The sequence below is a fragment of the Sphaerodactylus townsendi genome, linkage group LG08 (assembly GCF_021028975.2).
Source record: "Sphaerodactylus townsendi isolate TG3544 linkage group LG08, MPM_Stown_v2.3, whole genome shotgun sequence".
Lineage (NCBI taxonomy): Eukaryota > Metazoa > Chordata > Lepidosauria > Squamata > Sphaerodactylidae > Sphaerodactylus > Sphaerodactylus townsendi.
Genome location: NC_059432.1, coordinates 37,890,592 through 37,913,501, shown reverse-complemented (window position 1 = coordinate 37,913,501; position 22,910 = coordinate 37,890,592). Strand labels below are relative to the sequence as shown.

The 22,910-nt window shown below is 47.4% G+C and overlaps 1 protein-coding gene across 1 annotated transcript; it reads left to right on the top strand.

Moving 5' to 3' along the window:
• Nucleotides 1-16,231: 16,231 nt before the first annotated feature.
• On the top strand, nucleotides 16,232-21,146 carry VENTX (VENT homeobox). Its single transcript, XM_048506648.1, has 3 exons — nucleotides 16,232-16,539; nucleotides 17,406-17,641; nucleotides 20,254-21,146. Exons 1-3 carry the CDS (start codon nucleotides 16,275-16,277, stop codon nucleotides 20,575-20,577), a joined length of 825 nt encoding a protein of 274 aa, XP_048362605.1. The 5' UTR covers nucleotides 16,232-16,274; the 3' UTR covers nucleotides 20,578-21,146.
• The last annotated feature ends 1,764 nt before the right edge of the window (nucleotides 21,147-22,910 follow it).

The following is a 22,910-nucleotide window of genomic DNA, read 5'->3' as shown; positions in this document are numbered from 1 at the left end:
AAATCAGGAAGACAGAAAAAATCAGCTGGCTTAAATTCTGCTTTTAAAACACTGGAACTTTTAAAATAGAGCAAATATATTCTTGAGGGCTTTTTCAAGCCATCGGTTTGTATTAGTACAAAACAGATTGGCTGTGAACCCCTCTAGTACACTGAAGCACATGTTGTTCAGTGTTTCAAGAAAGTGGGGGAAGTCTACCCCACCCAAGAAGCCCTTTCCCAATGTGTTGCTCAGGCACATTTTCAAAACCACAGCCTGTAGTTCAGCAGGCAACTATGTATTGATTCATCCAGTGATACAATTCTTGTTCTTGACATGGTAGGGTAATACGTCATCCCAACAAAGTTAGTTATGAAAATGTATTAAAGTAACATTTTAAAAGTTAGTTAATCAATGGCTACAGTGACAGTGGTGCTATGCTTGCCTTTTTGGGTCAGTGTATTGAAATCTACAACTTAGAATTGTACAGGCCACAGGGGCCAAAAAGCCTTTAATTTAATTTTGTTTGTACTCTGCTTTTCCCCACAAGGGAGAACCCAAAGCACCTTACAGCATCATTCTTCTGTCTTTCCCCTTTATCCACACAATAATAGGTAGGCTAGGCTGAGAACATGTGGCTGCCCCAAAGTCACCCAGTGAGAATTCATGGCAGAATAGACATTCGAATCTGGGTCTCCCGGTTCCTAATCTGATACATAGGCAACTACACAACACTGTCTTGGAGGGCCAACTCTGGCTCATTCCGCACATACAGAATAATTCACTTTCAAACTGCTTTCAGTGCTCTTTGAAGCTGTGCAGAATGGCAAAATCCACTTGCAAACAGTTGTGAAAGTGGTTTGAAAACGCATTATTTTGCGTGTGCAGAAGGGGCCTCTCTGAAGCAACTCAAAGCCACAAGTCAAGCAACCCTTGCCACATTCTGGGCCACAGTGTGCCTCAGCTAAAGGGTAAATCTAATATAGAAGGTTGGTTCCATAGAGTATAGTGGCCTCAAGTGACCTGTGATCTGTTCAGATGGGATAAGACGGGAGGGAGTCAGCCAGTCTTGTCAGGTGGGTGTGGGAAGAGTTTCACTCTAAGTGAATTCCAAGGTAGCCCCTGGCCAAAGCTAATCTATGTAGTCATCCCTTATTACTCTGTCTTGGAGGGAAATTCCTTCATGGCCTGATATATGGAGATTAGTTACACCCTCAAAAGTCACCTATCTAGTTTTTGTTTATTGCTAGAGAAAGGAGAGGTGTTAGAGAAAGGAGAGGTGTTAGGAATCACAATATTTTAACAAAAATGTGAATTGAGCTATTGCTAGGGATGGGATCAAATTTTTCAGTGGATGAATTGTCCACCACAATTTTAATGTGTGACTACAGGGGATGGAAGTCTGGGCTTCAATTGAGTATGAAGCAATGGACTATGGTTGTGGCTGTCACTTCAAAATAATAGGCAAGAGCACAATCTTATCTAGGAAGATGCAAACAAAGAAAAAGTATGAGAGATGTGCTTCAGCGTGAGCTGTGTGGCCTTCTAAACTCTGCGCTAAAGCACACCCCATAATGTTATCACACACATGGTTTTAGAAATGCAATGTTATTGAATTCTCAGGACACAAATCCTTTTTTTCAGATTTGGGCAGTGAGTCTTCTGAACGTGTCTTTGTAACAAGAGAGGATAAAGTCAATTGCTAGAGAAGATGATATCCCTCCCTACATTACAAGATCTCAGTATCTTCTATTTATAGTCTAGTTTGTCCAACCCAGTATCGTCTCATATGGGCTCTGTTGCTTATGGCTATGATGTGGTTTAGAACAGCTCCTTATTAGCCTGAAGCCATTAGTTGCAAGTTCTTGAATCTTTGAAAACGCGTCTGTTCAAAATGAAAATTGATAGATATCCTGTGTTGAGTTCCGATATACCATGTTTTGTTACACACACACCGTTGGTATTATAACATAATGGAATTACAACTCAATCTTGGTAAATGATATCCTGGGGAAACTCTGGCTCATTTCACGAGCCAAGGTTGTGCTGTGCAGCATATGGCAAGAGGATGGGAAAGAACTTACTATACACCATCTATAAAATACCCTGGGCTCCTCCTGAGCAGCTGAAATGGCTATGCTGAAAAGCAAGGTTTTCTGAGGTGATGGGAGCTATTATGAATGCTTCATCCATGGTGTTGCATCTCTGATGCACACGTGCACATGCTAGTTGGACAAGGGCATGAGAGACTGAGTTTCAGATCTCCATTCTGCCATGAAAGCTCGCTGAATGAAATTCTGTTTGTCGATGATGAATCATGGCACTTAACACTCATACACAATTGGCCATCAATGCATGGCGCTCCAAAAGTGGGGGTGGGTCAAGGGAAGGCAAGCCAGGCAAGCTGCCACAGCCTGGCATATACAGGTTCAAGGTGCAACATCTTGCAAGCTGAGCGGGCACAGAGCCCAGCAGCGATGGAGCAGGAAGTTGCCTGTGTTCCTCCTGCTCCTCCTTGTGAGAGTGGAGCAGGAAAAGGTAGGCTGGGCAAACAGGGCTGCTACTGGCAAGCACCTTTGGTTCCCCTGATGCCCCCACTCCCATCCTCTGAGTTTTAGGCAATCAGGTTTTCCTAATGGATGAGCTAGCTCTGAATTGGCTTCTGAATTGGAAGCCGCTGAGTTCTAAGTTATGGAGTAGAGAAAAGTTTCTCAAAATATTATGAGAATTGGAGTGTTGTGGGGTTTCTGGGCTGTATGGCTGTGTTCCAGTAGCATTTTTTCCTGATGTTTTGCCTGCATCTGTGGCTGTCATCTTCAGCAGGTGAAACATCTGGAGAAAATGCTACTGGAACACAGCCATACAGCCCAGAAATCCCGCAACACTCCAGTGATTCCAGCCATGAAAGCCTTCGACAATACATTATGAGAAATGCTGAGACCTCCAATAGATGTGTGCAGTAGATTCGGAACACAGAAAGAAATCTGCATAATTAACCATTCTTAAATTGTACGTGGAACTCACAGCCACTGGAAATAAGGCTGGTTATTAGTTTCAATGGTGTTTGAAAGGTATTGGATAACATTACGGAAAATAGGTCTGAAAGTGTATATTAATAATGATAGCTCAGTGGTCTTTGTGTATATAAACAGTGCATCTCCAAATACCAGCTACTGGGGGAACAGCATGCCCTCTATGACCATGTGGCTGGCCACAGGGTGCTGAAGTAGATGGTGAACTGGGTGTATCTAGTGGGGGGGGGGGGTTCCATTATCTTATGTCTATGTTGAAGGAAAAGGCCAGGATCTGGAGCCGAGATCTGTACCCTAAAAATCAATTTAAATCAGTGGGCCTTCAGTATACCTGAAATGGTCCTGAATTTTGGCTCACATCTTATGCTAGGTATTCATGTTGCTAAAATGTATATAATATTTTCAAATGTCCCAATCTGAGGTGGTGAAAATCTGTTAGGTATAAGAGCTGTAATCATTGATAATAAATGCCTGCTATACTAGTATTCGCTTTGTCTTCTGCAGGCCATAGAAAGTGCCACTCTTCTACTTATCTATTCTATCTCAGATTACAGAAAATTGTGTCCATCATATCCTGACCATCACTGGGGGAATGAGAGTACAAAGTCTTTCACTATGTGCTGGTGATGAGAAACATGAACATTTCAAATGCTTTGTTTGTGGAAGGTGCTGCATTCCTAGCAAAAGTGCAGCCTTCCCTTTCCCCACCTCAAACCTGTTTGCTCCTTATTGCTGGGCTACCTTTTCCAGCATGCTCCAGAGATTCCATGTGACAGTGACTAGATTTTCTATTGAGGTGCAGCTATTCACAAAAACAAACACCTTTTCCTATACTCCCAAGGTTTTCTCAGTGCAACATTGTATTGCTCTCCCTTTTAGTGTTAGAAGAGTTTGCATGGGGATGTGTGGAGACTCATTCCGTCAAAAGAACACTAACACAACTTGTTGGAATAGAATCGGCCGCAGCCCAAAATTTATTTAACACATAAACCAGAAACCTTGAAGCTGGGCGAGCATACCAGAGCACATCCTGACCCCCAGGTAGCAAACCGCTGAACCTGGTTATAGGGCAGCCCAAGCTGACCCCTTAGGCCCTTCGGACAGAACCCCTGTCCGGTACATCCCCCGAGGGAACGGAACAGGAAGTTACTAGGTGCCACATGGATGAAAACCCAATTTGTGACACCCCTCCCTGCCGGGCAGCGAGCTCTCATCGCAGCCCCCAGGCTTGGCTTTTCGAGAGCTCTATCGCCACCACGGACCTCATATGGAAGCCCCCGAGGTGGGAAGGTCCGGCATGCAAGCTTCTGCCTTCCCCAAATAGGATGTGCTCTTATGCCCTACCGTCCAGTGAACTGCGACAAACATACAATAAACAACCCCTCAAAAAACCCTTCAAAATTGGGACGGGAAGGGAGGGCCTTCAATTGATCCGGCCTTGAAAGAGGCCCACACGCCCGAGCGCGGCCTTTTAAGGCTGCTGGGGAATACGTCCGTGCGGCACCAGCCACGTGACCCGCCTGTTCAGCGGCGGGGGGGCAGAAGCCTCCACCGTCGTCCCTCCCGCGCAGCCGGCGCCTCCAGGCTGAAGCCTGGGGCGCGATTTGCATGGGGATGTGTGGAGACTCATTCCGTCAAAAGAACACTAACACAACTTGTTGGAATAGAATCGGCCGCAGCCCAAAATTTATTTAACACACAAACCAGAAACCTTGAAGCTGGGCGAGCATACCAGAGCACATCCTGACCCCCAGGTAGCAAACCGCTGAACCTGGTTATAGGGCAGCCCAAGCTGACCCCTTAGGCCCTTCGGACAGAACCCCTGTCCGGTACATCCCCCGAGGGAACAGAACAGGAAGTTACTAGGTGCCACATGGACGAAAACCCAATTTGTGACACCCCTCCCTGCCGGGCAGCGAGCTCTCAGCGCAGCCGCCAGGCTTGGCTTTTCGAGAGCTCTATCGCCACCACGGCCCCCATATGGAGGCCCCCCAGGTGGGAAGGTCCGGCATGCCACCTTCTGCCTTCCCCAAATAGGATGTGCTCTATGCCCTACCACATACCCGAGGCTGTCCAACCAACAGCTCCGCCCCAGCTTCAGCAGCCCAGAGTCACACAGCTCAGTGCGTGCAGCAAAGTCACTGCAACAGAGCAGAACGGATTTCAGCCAGCTCGATGCGGAGCTAAAGCCCTGCTGCAGAGCATGGCGGACATCATGCAACCAGATGTCCTGGCCCCAATCCGATAAGTGGACTCCGTCAAATTTAAAAACAATGCTGGCAGAGCATGAGACAAATCAACATGGGGAATAACATCCCCCCCCCCATGCTCAGTACCAGCTGGGCTGCGGACCGACAAACCTTGGACCTAACTTTGTTAACTCTGGCCAGAGCCACGGCGTTCCTCCAAGTCCTCCGCTCTAGCAAGCACAACCAGAGCAGCTTGGTCTTTGGCATCTTGCCACGAAGCAACTTTAAGTCCTCCCTCATGGCGTTCTGCAATGCTACTCCCTTGAAAGCTGGAATGTCATTTTCCCCCAGCTGAAGAACGATTGCGTCTGGGAACCCAAACTGCAGGACCGAGTTCCGCAACTCCAAGAGCAGAGAAGACCACAGCATGCCTCGCCTTGCCAGCCAGTGAATGTCCAGGGAGGTGTCCAGTCCAAGGTGTTGTCCCCAGCCCGACTTCTAGCCGGTAAGCCAGCCCAGTAAACAATACTCGTGGCCAACCATCCAAACTAGGTAGCGGCAGACCACCAGAACTATAAAAGAACAGAGTTACAATGACGAAGGTGAGGCGGACATAAACCCGATAGGCTAAAGATCTCCAGCGGCCTAAAGCCTGAATTTCCGTTGCAGAGTGTCCTTCTTGAGAGGCCGTGGTAGCTGCCCCAATCCGAAAGGAGTGGGAACCAAACTGCTCTGCAGGGAGTCCTAGAAATTGCAAGCACAGCTGCAATACAGCCATAAATTGAAATCTGGACACTGATGTTCCATTGTTGTGGATAAACAGGGGACCCTGCCCTTCAGGATGGACTTCTAAATCACGACCATCGCGAGCCACCGGACAGGGTGCCCCTGGTGGGGAGGGGGTCAATGTCACTCTCGTTCCTCGACGCCGCTGGTCCATTTTGGACCCGGCCAACCATATAAGTAAGTTCCCATCGGTTATAGACACATCGGCCCTTTGCAAAGCCTTAGGAGCCAATGATGTGGTGGATGGGGCCACTAGCTCACTACACCGAAAGGCCCCATAGAAAGCCAAAGTAAACAAGGCTTGAAACAGTGTAGACTCATAGGCAGAGTCCGTGGCACTAAGTAAAGCTCCCAGGAGCTCCTTGGTGATGGGACGCCTACTGTCTTGCGGTCTGGGGGAAGCGCACTGCCACCCGGCCACTGCTCTTCTAGCTTCAAAGAAGCGGGAGTGGTCAGTGATCCCCAGGGCCTGGCTGAAAAAGGAAATGGCCGCCAAATGGACCCTAATAGTCCTGGCAGCCATTCGAGGGTCCCTCAAATCAACCAGATACCGGAGCACCAGATCCTTAGCAAACCCTTGTCGAACAGGAACCGGCGATGGAAGCCTGTGAAAGCAAAGGCATCAGGGCCTTCATGCAGCCTTGACGGGTAGCTGGAGCCAGTGACTGCAAGACACCTTCGGCTATTGACTGCCTCCAAGATGCCACAGATGATCGGGACACCTCTCCGGAAACTGGCTGGCTTCGGGAGCTAGGGAGCGAAAGCGGCTGACCTGATGACGAGATAAAGCGTCAGCTATATTGTTAGATACACCTGGCAGGAAAACAGCTTTAAATGAAATGTTATTAGTCAGGCATACCACCACAAATTCCCTTACCAGCCTCATCACTCGCTCTGACCGGCTGGACTGCCGATTCACCACCCTAACTACAGCTTGGTTGTCACACCAGAATTTGACTGCATGGTCTCGAAACACATCCTTCCAGATGTGCACCGCAGCCACCAGGGGGAACAGCTCCAGAAAAGTCATGTCCCGTAAAATTCCGGTCTGAGACCAAGTCGCTGGCCACTCCCCTGCACACCACTGGCCCCTGAAATAAATACCAAAGGAAACCTATGGAACCAGCTGCATCCGGTGTGAACCTTGAAAACTATCCTGCAGCTCCCAAGGAACTTTGCCAAAGGGAAACTCCGTTATATTGTTCCAGAAAGCGTAGCAGAGCCCCCCCTGGAGACGGCGAAGAAGACCAGGAAGTAACCCTGATGTGATGATGGGGAACCGTGTAGCCCGCCATGGCCCTGGCAAGGCGGGAACAAAAGGCCCTTCCAGGGGAAACCACCCTGCAAGCAAAATTAAGGTGCCCAAACAGGGACTGAATTTCCTTCAACCTGCACTTCTTTTGCAGAATTTCTACCAATCAGTGTCGCGTAATGTTGTCAGCTTGTCAGGGGCAGGGAAGATGTTCCTGCTATTGTGTCTAACTGAATCCTAAATAGGTTAAGCAAGACATCGGGCCTTCCAGTCTTGTCAGCACTTAGGGACCCCAGCTCCGATGCCAAGTCCTGAAAAGCTGCCAACATCGCCGCACACTCGTCAGTGCCAGCTGCACCTACAAATAAAAAATCATCAAGGTAGTGAGAGTGACTTTTGCTGATGGCATGCGATCCTTGATCACCCATTCCAAAAAGGTACTAAATTTTTCAAATGCAGCGCAAGCTATGGAGCATCCCATAGGCATGCATTTGTCGACATACCAATGTCCACCAAATTGAAAGCCCAAAAGTTCAAAATCCCTGGGGTGTATGGGCAGCAGCCAAAAAGCTGATTGTATGTCACATTTGGCTAACAACGAGGCTGTTCCCACCTCCTGGATGATGCTCACTGCCTCATCCAAAGTGGCATATCGGACAGAACAGATGCCCGGGTCGATGAAGTCATTCACCGACCCCCCTGCAGGGTAGGACAAATGTTGTATCATCCTATACTCCCCGGGGGCCTTCTTGGGTACCACCCCAATGGGAGAAACCCTAAGGTTAGGTAATGGAGGCTCTGCGAAGGGGCCTACAATTCTACCTGCCTGGCATTCTTTTAAAATTTTGGCAGCCACTACTGCTGGCAATTCCCTGGCCGATTTTAAGTTGGGAGCTGAAGTTGCCACCCTGCTCCCCAAAAATGGGATGTGAAAACCAAATTGAAATCCCTCCTTTAAATACAATGCGTCTTCTTGACGCGGATACCTGTCCAGCCAGTGGCATAAAGGTTGCACACGCACCGGGGAAGGGGCGAGACTCTGCAGAACCTCCGGGACTTCAGGCCTTCTGGGCGGGGAAGGATCCTCCCTGGCCGCCACCGTCCTTCTTAAAGTTGCTGGAGCCAGGGTTCCGGCCACGCGTCGAAAGGGGAGGCCGAGCCAGTTTGCGGGCATTGTACCCTGGTGTGGGCCCCAAAACACCGGGAGCAGTTGTGCTCGAACCTGCATTTATCCTTCTTGCAGGAGCCTTGGTTAAATGCCCAGCAAGCTAGGCAGGGGGGATCCCGCTGACCAACCCCTTTCTTTCTCGGTCCATCAGCCCCGGTTGACGCAGAAGCACCAGATGATGCAGTTTTGATTACATTTGTCATCCACGTCTGATCGTGTATTAGATCCCACCTGCGGCCCGGACGATGTGAGGCACTCTTACGGAATGCCTCATCGTATTTGATAGCAGCCGCATCCCCTGATAGGGATCGTGCCCTCAAAACATTGGCCCAGTGAGCGGACAGATGCCAAGCCCTTAATGGGTAAGCAGCTCCTATCAGAGCCATATATTCCGCGAACCCCTTCAGCCAGTTAGCGGCGAAGGCAGCTCTGCTCTTTCTGGGCGTTCTCTTCGTCTCTTGGCCGAACGGGAACCCGTCTCCTCTGGATCCTCTTCCGGCCGCAAAACCGTGAAGATATCCACATAGTACCCGTCTAGGGCACGTTCTCTCAACTTTCTCGGCAAATGGGAGCCTGGGGGGTCCCCAGGGTCCCATGCCGAGCAGAAAGCTGAGGCCCCCAAATTCCCGGAACTGTCCTCTGCTGCAAGCTCCCCTTTTCTCCTTTGGGTAATCCAGAGGGGAAGAGCTGGCACCTTTTCCCCTCTTTCCCAGTAGTCTCCTGCTGCTTGGGCGGAATCCTCATCTGTGGACTCACCAGACGAGGATGAGCTAGGGGACCGACGAGAAGATCTAGTATGGTGAGAGGCCTTTTTTCCCCCTCCGTCTGGTTCTGGCTCTGGCCCCAGCAGTCTGGCCTGAAGAGCCTGCTGCAGCTTCAACACCGCCCGTTGGCTGGGGCAGAGTACTACTCCCCGTTGCCAACTCTGGTCCCGGAACCGTTGGTACGGCAGTTGCCGAAGGAGGCCAGGCCCCTGATGCTGCTTGGTAACCCAAGCCCTGATGTAGCTGAGTCCCCCCAAAAGTGCTGCCAGGGGAACCCAAGTTCTGCTGGACCTGTGTCCCCCTAAGCTGACTACCACAAGCACTTTGAACTTGAGGAGGCCAAAAGCAAGGCGGCTGATTCCCTATGAAACCTCCTGGCCACTGCCCAAAACTGGGGGTGGGGTTGAATTGGCCTGGCCATCCCATAGCGGGGTTAACACTCATGCCCATATATGGAGAATATGGATAAGTATATGGCACAAAACCCGAGTTCCCGGATATGGGCATTCCACCCTGTCCATGAGGAGGCATGAGCACTGAGGGACTATTCACTCCACCCCGAATAGAGGGAGAGCGAGGCGGTCCTGAAGTTCCCAGCCCCGGCTGCCTGAGCACTTCAATGCTAGATCCTTGGCCCAACCTGACGGGCTCTGGCCTAATTACCGCGGGTGCTGCAGGTGTTCCAGGCACCCCAGTGCTGGAGGAGGAGGCAATTGCACCTGTTGGAGCAAGAGGGTGTGCCACCTCTGTCTCGGACTCCTGAAGGAGGGCAGGAGTGGGCCCCACCTGTTCCTGAACCGGAACCCTGGGAGGCACTGTCTGACCACCCTTCCCTGCTTTCTTTTTTGTATTTTTTGGCTTTGATGCCATCGCTCCACTAACTGTATTCTCTATTACTTAGTTATTTATCTATACAAACGCAGTGTTCCTGCAGAGTATATACACAACTACAGAGTTATTGCGGAGTTAACGTGGTCTCTAAAATCACCACCTGCTCTGCTCCTCAGATGGTATTTTGTGCCAGCTTCCAAGTCACCCCCCACTCCTTTGCTAAAATGGCCGCTGCTTCTAAATGGCAGCCGTTTTGTGAAGCTACTTAAAAATGGCCGCCGCCCGGGGGCAGAGAGGAATGCAAGCGAAAAATTGCAGGACAAAATGGCCGCCTTTCACTTCTCTTGCAGCGAATTAGGCCGCCCTGCAAGGCCCACTAATCAAGCCCAACAACCAGGCCTCCCTTATGTTCGGCCAAGTCCACTTGCCTCTGATCGCCCCACCCTGGCCACTCCAGGAGCAAGCGAATGGCCCGCCGATCGCCCACCGCACCTAATGGACGTGGCAGAGGGCAGCCAGCCGAATGGGCGATGTCCGCCCTGAAGGGAACGCCTCGTTGCCACCCGACCGCCACCGCGTATACTTGAAGAAAAAACGCCCGCTAAACAGCCGGCCGAAGTCTGCTGAAACAGCCAGACGCGGCCGGAAATCCCTCCTTTATGCTTTCCCTAGTGAGCAAGCGACCGGGCCGAGGAGTCTGCTGGTTCAGCCAGCCGCTGACGGTGTTTTTTGCAAAAGCGGAGGGAGGGCGGGTAATCAGCGCCCTGCCGGGCCCCGGGGAACAAACCCGGCCGGCGGCCGACAGCAACCGCCCGCCAAAGGCGGCAGCAGCATAACGCTAACCCGGCTCTGGCCGCCTGATGGCATTCCGTCCGGGTGAGAGTGGAGAGGGGTGGGGGTAAACTGCCCTAAGACAAACCAGCAATGACGCTCCCAGGAGTCTCGGCAAGGCCGATACTCCTCTCCTCAAGGCCGCAAAAAGGAAGCTCTACAGCAGTCTCCCTTCAATTGATCCGGCCTTGAAAGAGGCCCAGCCCCCGCCGACGCAGCCTTTTTAAGGCTGCTCGAGGCCCTCGTCACGTGCCGGCACCCGGCCACGTGACCGCCTCGTTCGGCCGGCGGGAGACAGAAGCCTCCAATCGTCCCTCCCCCCTTGCAACGGCGCCTCCTGGGGCGCGATTTTTCCTTCTCCCAATTCCATTAAGCTAGTGTTGACACTCAAGCATTCCCTCTGTCTGCACCCTCACTATCAAGCAAAAATACTACTATTAGTTTGGTGACTGGTTTTATACATACATGCCTGACCTCTCTCAGTCTGGGCTGAACACTAAAAACCAGCAAATCCACTTGCAATGTTGCACTTCCTCCATTAGGTGGCATCGTATTCTCCAGCACACATTCATCAGTGACATTGGCCAGAGCACATTTTTGTGACTCTCTTTGCCCTGTTGCTCATCTCTCACTTGCTTCCCTTTTTGTTCCTTCTCTGTTCCTTTGCAGAAGTATGCATAAGCTCTTCTTAAAGTAAGAGCAGTATAAATGGCACACTGGTGCACTTATTGGTGAGGGAAACTACTCATTTTCCAGTCTGGCTCTATGGATCATAACATACCTCTTTCTTTTGCTATTAACGTTATGCTAAATTGTCAGTTGCAAGCTCTTTGGGGGCAGGGACCAATCTTCTCCTGCACGTTGATTGCAAGACGTGGGGGGGAGGGGGATATGGTTACTGCGGAAAACTGTTGATAGCTCTAGATGACTCAAATGAGTTATCACCAGTTAGTCCTGCCTGAGGGAAAACCTGCAATTCTCCCAGGTGATAGTTGTCAGACCTGAGCAAAACTCATCTCCTTTAGGCCAAATATATCTAACCAGTTTCTCTTATTGCTCTAACCTGGGGGTGAAAATTCCAGCTCTATCAGAGCTATGGAAATCAGGCAGATCCCTAAGAAGCACTGTCTAGTCTTCCTTTATTGCAGGAAAGGAAAAGTGTTAGACTCAGGTCCACAAAAGAAAATACAAATTAGGACAAGGGACCCTTTTATCTGGGGGCAAATGGAATCATTACAAGCCTTCAAAAAAAACAGGGGCTGGTCTAATTATGTTAGCAACATGCTCATTGAATGCAGGAATTCCAATGGGTCTGCTACACCCATCTATGCATAATCCCTCATAAATGCTTTCAGTGGTAGGGAAAAGTGAAGGGGCAACACTGAAGGAATTGCGCCTTCTTAGAAAAGAAGTGTCCAATCTGGTCTTCCTCATAAACCAGGACACTCCACTGATTTGGTAATAGGGTTTCCAACTAATCATCAACTAAAAGCAAGAAATACTTTTGAGCAGAAGCATTTTTGAAAATCAGTTATTCCTCTGGCATTTTGTTTTGCTCGAGTCCCATACCACCTCAGTTTCATAAGAAACCCCAAAGTCATGTGTGATCATTACTCCTACCTTGCTGCCAATGCAGCCCCAGGCAGAGACACTGAAGGTAGAGACACGGAAGACAGTGAGTGCAGAATGGTGAAACTCTGCTTAGGATTTCAGTGTAAATCAACCATTCAGTAGAATTGCCCATGTTTTCCACTCTACCAACCAACATCATAGCGACCACAATGAATATGGTGGACGTATTCAAATCACATCAGGAAATTTAAACTTTTCCTACTTGAACAGAAAATAAATTTTCAACCTGAACTGCTTATTTCACTTTTGTAGCACTGTGTGGCAGGACCAGTGAGATCCAGAGGTTTTCCTTCCTATGCAAATTGCCAAATTCACAGAAATGTAACCCCATTTGATTGATGGTGGTAGAAAGTATCATCAACTCGCAACTAACTTATGGTGGCCCCATAGAGTTTTCAAGACAAGAGAGGCAATTTGCCATTGCCTCCCCATGTGCAGCGACCCTGGACTTCCTTAGTGTCAGTATTCATGGCTTGACCCTGCTTAGCTTCCAAGATCTGTTGAGACTAGGCTAACCTGGACCATCCAGGTTAAGTCATTTGATTGTTAGGGATGTGCAAACTGAATTCATTTGGAATATGTTATTTTATGTATTGCTTAAATACAAGCAGCATGTTTGTCACTTTCCTTCTCTGTTGGGATACTCATGAGGGGATGTTTAGTTAATGGGCCAGTGTGGGAACATCTAGCCTCAACTCTAAACAGAGTCGTACCTTTCTAACTTCACAGACTCCAGTCCTTGGGGATAGAACTGGGTAGGCACTAAGACCCAAGCAGAGCATTCTAGAATAAAGGTGGTCCAGGAAATAGTGGATTAATTCACAAATCTCCTGTCATCTTTATCCTGAACAGGGTATAGTCTCTGGGCCATCATGGCTAACAGAACACAGGGAAGAATAAACAAGAAAGGGAGGAGATGTTCCCAGTGATCAAGCAGGGCTCCTGTCTCCGCTGGTTGATTTCCTGGCCAGCTCTAGGCCTGGTACTCAGACAAAAATACTTTTGGCTCATGCCTCTTGGCACATCCCACATTTATACATACCTTTCTGCAGAGAGAACAAACTCAGCAAGACGTTATTTGGCTGCTGCCAGCTTTCAGGCTCTTCCTCAATCTCTCCCCTATCCCATGCCTATCAGTTGCTAGGATTCCTGCAAAGAATGCTGCACTGGATGGACCTTGCTTTGATCCTGGAAGACACTTATTGTGACCTTAAGCAATAATGCATACTTAGGATTACTCAGCACAGATTAGTTATACAGTAATTTTGTTTATGCATTTCAAATCCTGCCTTTCTTCCCAAAGTAGACGCAAAGCAGCTTATATCATTCTGCTGTCGTCTATTTTAACCTCACAACAACCCTGTGAGGTAGGTAGCAGTGCTGTAGGTATAGGTTTTTTATGGGGTGGGCTCAGTGATTGAGCAACTATCCAGCTATTCCATTCCATGCATTGTTTCAAGCAAGCTGGACATGTAATGGGAAGGGTTTGAACCCGTGGAACCCCCCCCCCCTTACCTATGTACCTGGTAGGTAAGTTAGGCTGAGAGTATGTGACTGGTTCGAAGCCAGCCAGCAAGCTTCCATGGCAGAGTGGGGATTCAAACCTGGATTTCCCAGATCTAAACACTTTAACCACTACACCCCATTAGCTCTTAACTATTCAGAGTTTTTAATATAGTCAGTTGTTAATGCCTTTGTGATGATCATGTCCTCATTCATGAGCTGCCTCAACAGTGCTTTCTGGAGAGGTACTATGCAAATGTTCTAAAGAAACAAATTATGCTACTGTGCAAATTTAAAATGCATTATGGAAATGGAACTTCTAGTAAAGCAAAAATGTAGGCTACAATAGTCAACCCACCATCAGACACAATGCCCTCAATGATTGTCGCAAAGTCTACTGCAATACTGAAATGTTAACTGTGGCTATGCTAAACTCCGCAGCTTCGTGTTGATGTGTTTGGGGCTGTGTAGGGATGGGTGGAGGAAGGGGAAAGTGAGGATGATGTATGAGTCTGAAATTGTGTGCATCGAGGAATGCTGCTGTAAATTTCGTTGTGCGTGCACAATGACAATCAGATGCTTGTGCTTATGCTAACTGCAGTGTAAATGCTGACTTTTATTACCGGTATATTAGTCCCTGATTGTTCTGTTAAAAGTGCAAGCTTTGGTAAGATCTGTTTGCCTAGACAGTTAGGAAGAGTGGACACAGATGACCATTTTGCTACATATCTGAACCTGAAAACCCCAATCTAACACATTAGGTGTACTTAAATCCACTGAAACCAATGGAAAGTATGCCTAACTGTGCTTCACAGTGCAATTAAAATCCTCTTTTAGGGTAATACAGATGACCAAATGGAGAGAACATACTCAAGAGTGGCTGGGTAATCTGTCCAGACAACCAGTTTACTGGGTGATCTCCCCCCACCACCACCACACCCCATCAATATCTGATGGTGGGTAACCTCTTGATGAACAATAATCAGTATTCAACCTCAGTATTCAAGCCTCAGGGAGGCTTGAATGAATACTACTTTCTGCTCAGAGTCACAAACGTGAGATTTTCCTGTTACTCAGCCCCCTCCCTCCAAATAAAGCAAAATTCATATGGCATCTCAAAGATTAATAACATTTATTTCCATAGGAGCTTTCTTGAGTCACAGCCGACCTCCTCAGCTGGATAGGTGAAGGGGGCAGGGACACCCTGCCTTGTTATAGAAATTTGATTCTCATCTACAGCACAGTCAGTTAAGGTGTTCAAAGTCTTGGGCAGAACATCTTAAAATCAAAAGAAAAAATCAGTTGATCCTAGAAGGGAAATAATGCTGAAAAGTTTTGCAAGAGCCACACACACACACACACACACACACACACACACACACACACACACACACACACACACACGCTACAGAGAACCCTGCTGTCAGCTCAGTGGCTATTATTGCCATCACCAGCTGGGAAATGGTTTGGTTAGCGAAGAGGAAAAATAATTAAGTTCTCAGTCTCCAAAATCTAAAACAGCAGCACGATTTCCTTCCTACTAGTATGGTGGGTGTACTTTTTGTGGCATTAGCAAAGTCTGGGTTTCGGGTGAATGACGTTTTTTTTTTTAAAAAAAACCAAACATTCCATCTAGCATATCAGCAAGAGCTGAAAAATGGTTTCCGGTTTTCCCAGGGAACATCATGTTTTGTTGTTCCCACAAACTAGTTTATGGCCTTGGCAGCTCTGGAAGGGAATGCACCCATGGACCTGAACTGTACAAACGGCTGCTCCCTTGTCTGCAAAAGAAACAAGATGAACAGGTATCAGACACCCCCCCCCCCCACCACCACCCCCACCACCCCCACCACCCCAATACCTTGAAATGTATTGGAACAAAATGGCCATTGTCAAATCTCTTCAGGGCCGGGACATTTAAATCCCAGTTGCCTTTTGAAGCCTCTTCCATAAAGTCGGAGCAATAAGCGACATCTACATGGGCGGGGAGGGGGAGGGGGCGGGGGGGAGGAGGATGAGGATGTAACAAGTACTGTAAATCGCTTACAACAGAGCTAACTGATCTGTCGGCAGACATTGTGGAGCCAGTCCCTAGCAGGGCTTTGGAAAACGTGTGAACAGCCTCTTTTGTCGGGAAGGCCTGATGACAATTAGACGGTACTTATCTGGCCTTTGAAGTTTGTTTACACCCGCGGTGGTTCGCTGGGGACTTTCCTTAAAAGAGACTCTGCCTTCCGCGGGCGCCTCCAGAGGCCGAGGCTCAGCTTGTCTTTGCGTCCAGCGAGATCTGGGGAAGAGCAACCCGCCATGACCAAGGCTCCCTTCTCCGTGGAGTGGCTGTCTCAGAGCAGCCAAGCCACCCAACAGGCCCGGAGTGGGTCAGAAGCCCAGCAAGGCTGCTCTTCCGCCTTCCCCAAGGACTTCCAAACCCAGCAGGGCAAGCCCGGGTCTAACTCCCAGCCCGCGGTGACCCCCCTAATCCAGAGTGGGAACCAAGTCCCTTCCAGAGACCGAGGGGCGCCTTCGGAACAGCTTTCGCTCCAGAAGAACTTGGAGTGTTCCTCCTCACCAGGTACTGATAGTTCACTTTCCTCGAGTCTTTCCAGAATCCGTTTAATTCTTGCGGTTTGGACTGGGCTCTTTTTTAAAACAAACTCGTGCTATGAGAGTCAGGTTTTGAAGTCCGGTGTCTTGAAAGTAAGGGTCTAACGAGGACAATAAAGGATAGGGCTTGTGAACAGTAGGGACTTTCAAAGGGGGAGTAGGGTCAGCTCTTCGGTGGCGGTGGTGGTGGTGGTAGTAGTAGTAGTAGTTATTTATTGACTAGTTCTAGAAACCTAATCAATTTCTGGCATGGCTGGAAGTCCTGAGTCCTGAACGCCGAATGAAAAACGAAGGCCATAATGGGAAACAGAAAGCTACAAAGAAACGGATGGCGGCAAGAGACGCTCAATGGCAATGCATAGAAAAAGGAGGGCACTTTCATTTCTTTTTCTGCACACACGAGTTACTTTTTATGCCTTGCTATCTATTGGTAATCTATTCGCCTTGCTATCTGTTGGCAATCTAGATGCTGCCTGGAATGTGTAGTCCAACCCTGCCTAGGGCTTGGTCCCAAAGCATGCATAGGGCGTGCGACTTCATTAACAACTGGCCAAAAGCCCATCCTGTCCTATGACTGTGAAAGGCTAGGTTGGAATTCTCTCTTTGCTGTGCAACGGGATTCTCCTTGGGGGCTTACTTCTGAACAGACAGGAATAGGGTCGGGCTGTATGGTTGCGTTGGGCTCGTTTGGACCCCACGAAGTGTGCCGGGCTAAACGTTTCGGGCTAAACGTTTCTCTCTGTGTGTAATAAGCTCTGGAGCGAGGAAGAGAGGGCGTCCCTCTGCTGTTGGGGACAACTGTGCCCTTCATTGATCTCCCTTTTGTTTCTCTAGCCGGTCCCAAACGGGAGTGGAGCTCTGCGGAGTGCAGCTCCGACGGCGAGGGCAGCGTCGTCGAGGGCCAGGGGCCAGAAGACGCCGGGGAGAGAAACCCCAGCAGCCGCCGCCTGCGCACCGCTTTCAGCCTGGAGCAGATCAGCACCCTGGAGAGCTTCTTTAAGCGCCACAAGTACTTGGGGGCCGCAGAGCGGCGCAAACTGGCCAGTAAGATGCAGCTGACGGAAGTGCAGGTAAATTGACTAAAAGCTGGATATTCTCCTGGACAGGAAGGGGAATGGATGGGTTTTTGGAGCGAAGCACCGGTTCCCTAGACCCCAACACGATAGACAGAATGATCCAAATACAATGTACTGAACTCCTTGTTTTGCCTGTAAAGGTAAAGTTTCCGACCCTGGGGTACCACTGCAAGCAGTGGTTTCATAGGCAAGCCGTTTTTGTGGGGTAGTTTGCCATTGCTTTCCCCGGCTATTCTTTACCCCCTAACTACAAGCTAGGTACTCATTTACCTACGAAGGAATGGATGGATGGCTGAGTTGACCATGAGCCAGCTGCCAGAATATCTGACTCAAGGGGGCTCGAACTCCTGACCATGTGAGTGGCAGTGCAAGCACTTAACCACTACACCACGTGGCTCCTAGTTTTGCTTGTAAATCAGTGTAAATAGATCAGTAAATGATTCTCTTTATCATTCTCTATCTCTCTGTGTTAAGATTAAACAATTCACTTTCTACTCATAGCAACCCTATGAATCAATATTCTCCAAAATGTCCCATCAACAGCCTTGCTCCAGTTTTGCTAACTGAAGGCTGTGGCTTCCTTTACACTTTGACAGGATCAATTTGCCTCATGTTGAGTCTTCCTCTTTTCCTGCTACCTTCTCTGTTTCTACTAACATGATTGTCTTTTTCAGTGGCTCTTGTCTTCTCACAATGTAACCAAAGTACAATTTAGTATGATTTCTGCAAATAGGGCAAAAGAGAGGATTTCATGAAAATATCTACTATATTTTCAACTGTTTATTTCTTCTGTTGTATTCAGGGTGGTTGTTGCGGGTCTCCCCTTTCTCTTATCTTCAGAACAAGTTGGTTGAAGTTAGTTAGGCTAAATAGTAATGCCTTGCCCAGGTCACCCAATAAGCTTCATGACTGAAGGAATATTTGAGCCAGTTCTCCTTAGTCCTACTTTAATGCTGTGTAACCACTACACTAGCTCCCAGCATTACAGTAGAGCTAAGGTATATGCTGGGAGTCTGATGCATATACCTGTGAAATACATTTAGGAGTGCATTCTGGCATGGTGGTAGAACAGTGAGCTGTCATGCAATACATCAGTGGTGGCGAACCTATGGCACGGGTGCCAGAGGTGTCACTCAGAGCCCTCTCTGTGGGCACGTGCAAAGTCACCCCCCCCCGCCCTGGCCACACACATCTTAGAGCTGGCCTGCTACTGCTGGGCCGTTGGAGCTCGATTGTGGCGTAAACCTCAGACCTAACCCTGGTTTGGGGAAGCAGTGTAGGTAACCCTGTTAAGCGCTGTTAAACCCCACTGATTTTCATGCAAAGAACTAAAGCGCGATCCTTTACCTGGGAGTAAGCTCGGTTGCTGGCAATGGGGCTTGTTTCTGAGTAAACCCCCCTAGGGCCGTGATTCACCCATTGGAAGAGTTGCAGGGTTGCTTCAAAGCAAAGCCACAGACTACCACCAAGCTTACTCCCGAGTAACGCACGCCTCAGAGCCAACCGTTTTTTTCTAAACTAAAACCTCAGTATTCAGGTTAAATTGCCGTGTTGGCACTTTGCGACGAATAAGTGGATCTTGGGTTGCAATTTGGGCACTCGGTCTTGAAAAGGTTCGCCATCACTGCAATACATCATCTGGGAAGGTGACCTCTGTTAGGGATAATGTGTTTTTCTTCCAATTCTTCAATCTCAGCATTATGGGGTTGGGCGTATTTTTGCTATATCTTTGTCATTACATTCAAATGTTATCATGTTTTGCTGACTCACAACATACCTTTTGTTTCACCAAGAATCTTTGTTGTCAGATTCAAATATCGTTATCATTCAAATGTTATCATGTTTGGTAATCAGTTTACTGATTGGCTGAATAATTCTATCACACTTGTAATTAGCCTTGAGCCCCAGTGAGAAAGGCAGACTATTAATGAAGATAAATGAAAATCCTTGAAGACTCATGAAAATATAGTAATTTCTCTATTCAGAGACACAATTGTAAGGGGAAGAGAGAAAAAATAGCAAGAGAGAAAATTCTCAGCCAGGTTTAAAGACAGGTTTTTTTTTTTAAAAAAATCAAGATTAAATTGCAAGACTTAAAATTTTAAGAGGATTACTTTTATAGCTCATAATATCTATATCAGCAGTAGTAATAGGAAAACCACCATTTAAGCAGAAGAAAGCATACCTTCAGTTATTAAATTTATCATGTAGACCTGTTGGTAATATTTAACTGTATAGTCATATTTAACAGTACAGATCCAGTGCTTCAAGGAAATAATAATCAAATTGCTTGAAACATGGAAAAATGGAATGTAATCGATCCTCTCTTCTTTAGACAGCCCTACTTTTTCAATAGTTTGCAGCACAGATAGTATCTATTCCATTTTCTGGTTGGATGTTCATTATTATTATTTTTTTACAGTTGTGGAAAGTGTGGCCTCTGATCATTTCTTATGATGAAATGAGAAGTCAGTATGCTAAGGTTTTTTGGGAAACTCCTAAATTATACCATAGCAAAAGTTGTGGCTTGGTTGAAAATCAGCAGAACATTCCATTGACTGATTAAGGATTTTGTTTTATCCATCTTTCATCTGTCCCTTCCACAGATCAAAACCTGGTTCCAGAATCGGCGAATGAAGCTAAAACGGCAGCTACAGGAGATGAGACCAGACCCTTTCCATGCAGCACCCTACTACAGCTCCCTCCATTTTGGACCTCACAGTGGGCCTCTGTCTTATGTTTACTCACCTCACCAGCAGACTTTTACCAGAAGAGACGCTTTTCCTTCTGGTCTCCCTTTCTCTCCAGTGCCATCTTCTACCCTGGATCCCACAAGCACCACTGGGGGACAGTCAGGTGCCCTCTGGTCAATGTCTGTGCCCTACTTTGTGGGATACCCAGATCCTAGAACGTTCTTCACGACTCTCTAGATCAGTCAACCTGAAGGCACTGTGATGACTCACAGAAGAATTTGCACTAAGGCTGGCCCTTTGTTATCCAGAGCTGTAATTGCCGAATGGATGTCTGCTGAAATTTTAAGCCCTATATGCTAGGGAGATATTTTGCACAGCGACACTTGCACATAGGTGAGAGGCAAGGTAATATCCATATAGCTATGCAGTGTTCAGATAAAGCTAATTCATTTGGCAAGACCTTCTTGGGTCTTTAGTTGTACTGTAAGTGTGGGATTGGCCCTGGAGAACACAAACTAGTTCCAATTTGTTCCTCTTATCTTCTAGGAATCCATGCAATTTTGTAAAAGAATAATTTATCCAAAATTGGTCACCAGACCGTATCTATGAAGGATTTTGCAATAGCTTATTCTTGATTTAGGACACATGTGCCTTCTGTTCTAAAAGTAATGGAATAATAGAACTCTAGACAAGTTGGACACTCTTTATTTCTTTGAAAAAACTGTCCTGTGTGTGTAAAGTGCCATCAAGCCACAGACAATCTATAGTAACTCTATGGGTTTTCAAGGCAAGACTAATAGGCAGTTCAAGACTTAACAGGTGGTTTGCCACTGCCTTCCTCCATACAACTACCCTGGCATTCCTTGATGGTCTCCTGTCCAAGAACTAACCAGGGTTGACTCTGCTTAGCTTCTGAGATCTGATGGAATCAGGCTAGCCATTCAGATCAGGGCAGGTCCATATTAGCATTCCCATATTGCAGATGGGAAAGCTATACAAGTGAAAGATATTCGCTTGTTTCAGGTCACCAAATGAGCTTATACTGGAAGGTAGATTGGAGCCAGAACCTTTCTGGTGCTGTTAGCTACTGTGTTTTGCCAACCCACAATCGAATTCATGTCAGACACTGGATGTTAGCACTTTAAAGAAAAATATCTCTTTGCATCTTTGAGACATTTTCCAAAGACATTCAGAGAGAAAAGACTATGAATGTGTTCCCATTTTGTTACATTTTTGCAGTATGCACAAAATAAAACGATGCTAATCTGTATATATTTGCTTGAGTGATTCATGCTTTTCCAAGTGACCTTTCTGTTAGGCATTTATCAGATCGAGCAATATTTTTTTTGTTTACATTTATATCCTGCTTTCCTTCCAGGAGCCTTGCTAGGGACCTCTGGCAAATATTGCATATAGGTACTGGCCACAATGAAGGCTATTTCATCATGCAGTGGCAAACCTAGTTTGTCACAAAATCCATCTCAGCTCTCTAGTGGATCAGTGTGATGCATGCACATGCAAGTATCAGTTTGGGCATTTGTATCTTGTATTTTTATAGCTACCCTTGAACCACATGAGGCTCCCTCCTTTGGCATCAGACCATTGCTCCATCAAAGTCCATATTGTCAGTTTTGACTAGCAGCAGCTCTCTATGGGCTCAGCTAGAGGTGTTCTGGCAGAGGATGCTACCTCATCCTTTTGACTGTGTATGCCAGCAATCGGACCCCAGACCTTCTGCACCTAGATCAGATGTTCTCTTATTGAGCAGGGGCCCCGCTTAAAACATGAAGAGGGTAAACCTTAAAAATGCAACCTCTGCATAGTTCAAAAGGTGCAGAGGGGACACCTTTTACCCTAGCACCAGTCTCCAGTCATCAACACACATCTAGAAATAAAAACTGTGATGGTTTCTTGGTATGGCAATAAGTGGTGGGAAAAGCTGCCCCTGCTGAATTTCTGGATATCAGGCTGCTGTTAAAGGCACACAGTTTTTGTGCTTAAGGTGACAATCCCAAATAGTAACTGGGTGCTTTTTCTGGCACAGTGGATTGAACAAACGTTGTCTGGCTTTATGTAGGACCCTGTCCCATAGAGCTGTCATGGCCCTCTGCTTTGGATGGAAAAGCAAGGGACCAAGTCTCAAGCCTTTGAAAGATTTTCCCACTGAAGTAACTTCATATAACTAAATTCAACAATTGACTATGTTTTTACTGAGGCCATTACAAGTCCAGCCTTTGTCCAAAAACCTGTTTTGTTCACCTTCTGCGTGCCACTGTTTTTTTTAACAAACTCAGAGAAATGGGGACTGGTGTCATTCCTTTTTGTAATCTAGAGATTTCCAAAAAGGTCAGCCAATGCCACCATTGTCTTGAACTCTGTTGATTTGTAATGGAGAAAAAGACTAGTGCATATCCAATCAGAAGACACTGAGAGTTCTGAAATACCAGTCACATCTGTAATAAATCTCAGCAGCTGCTTTAGCCTGGGACAAGAAGGGATAATAGCAACAGCTGCCTACCCACTCAAGAAAACACAGGAGTAGCTCAGACATTCCAGACACACACAAAATG

Excerpts from the sequence above, each read along its gene's own strand:
- VENTX (XM_048506648.1), top strand. The coding sequence starts at position 16,275 with ATGACCAAGGCTCCCTTCTCCGTGGAGTGGCTGTCTCAGAGCAGCCAA. Across the intron at positions 16,540-17,405 it reads GGAGTGTTCCTCCTCACCAG|CCGGTCCCAAACGGGAGTGG; the intron begins GTACTGATAGTT and ends TTGTTTCTCTAG. Across the intron at positions 17,642-20,253 it reads TGCAGCTGACGGAAGTGCAG|ATCAAAACCTGGTTCCAGAA; the intron begins GTAAATTGACTA and ends TCCCTTCCACAG.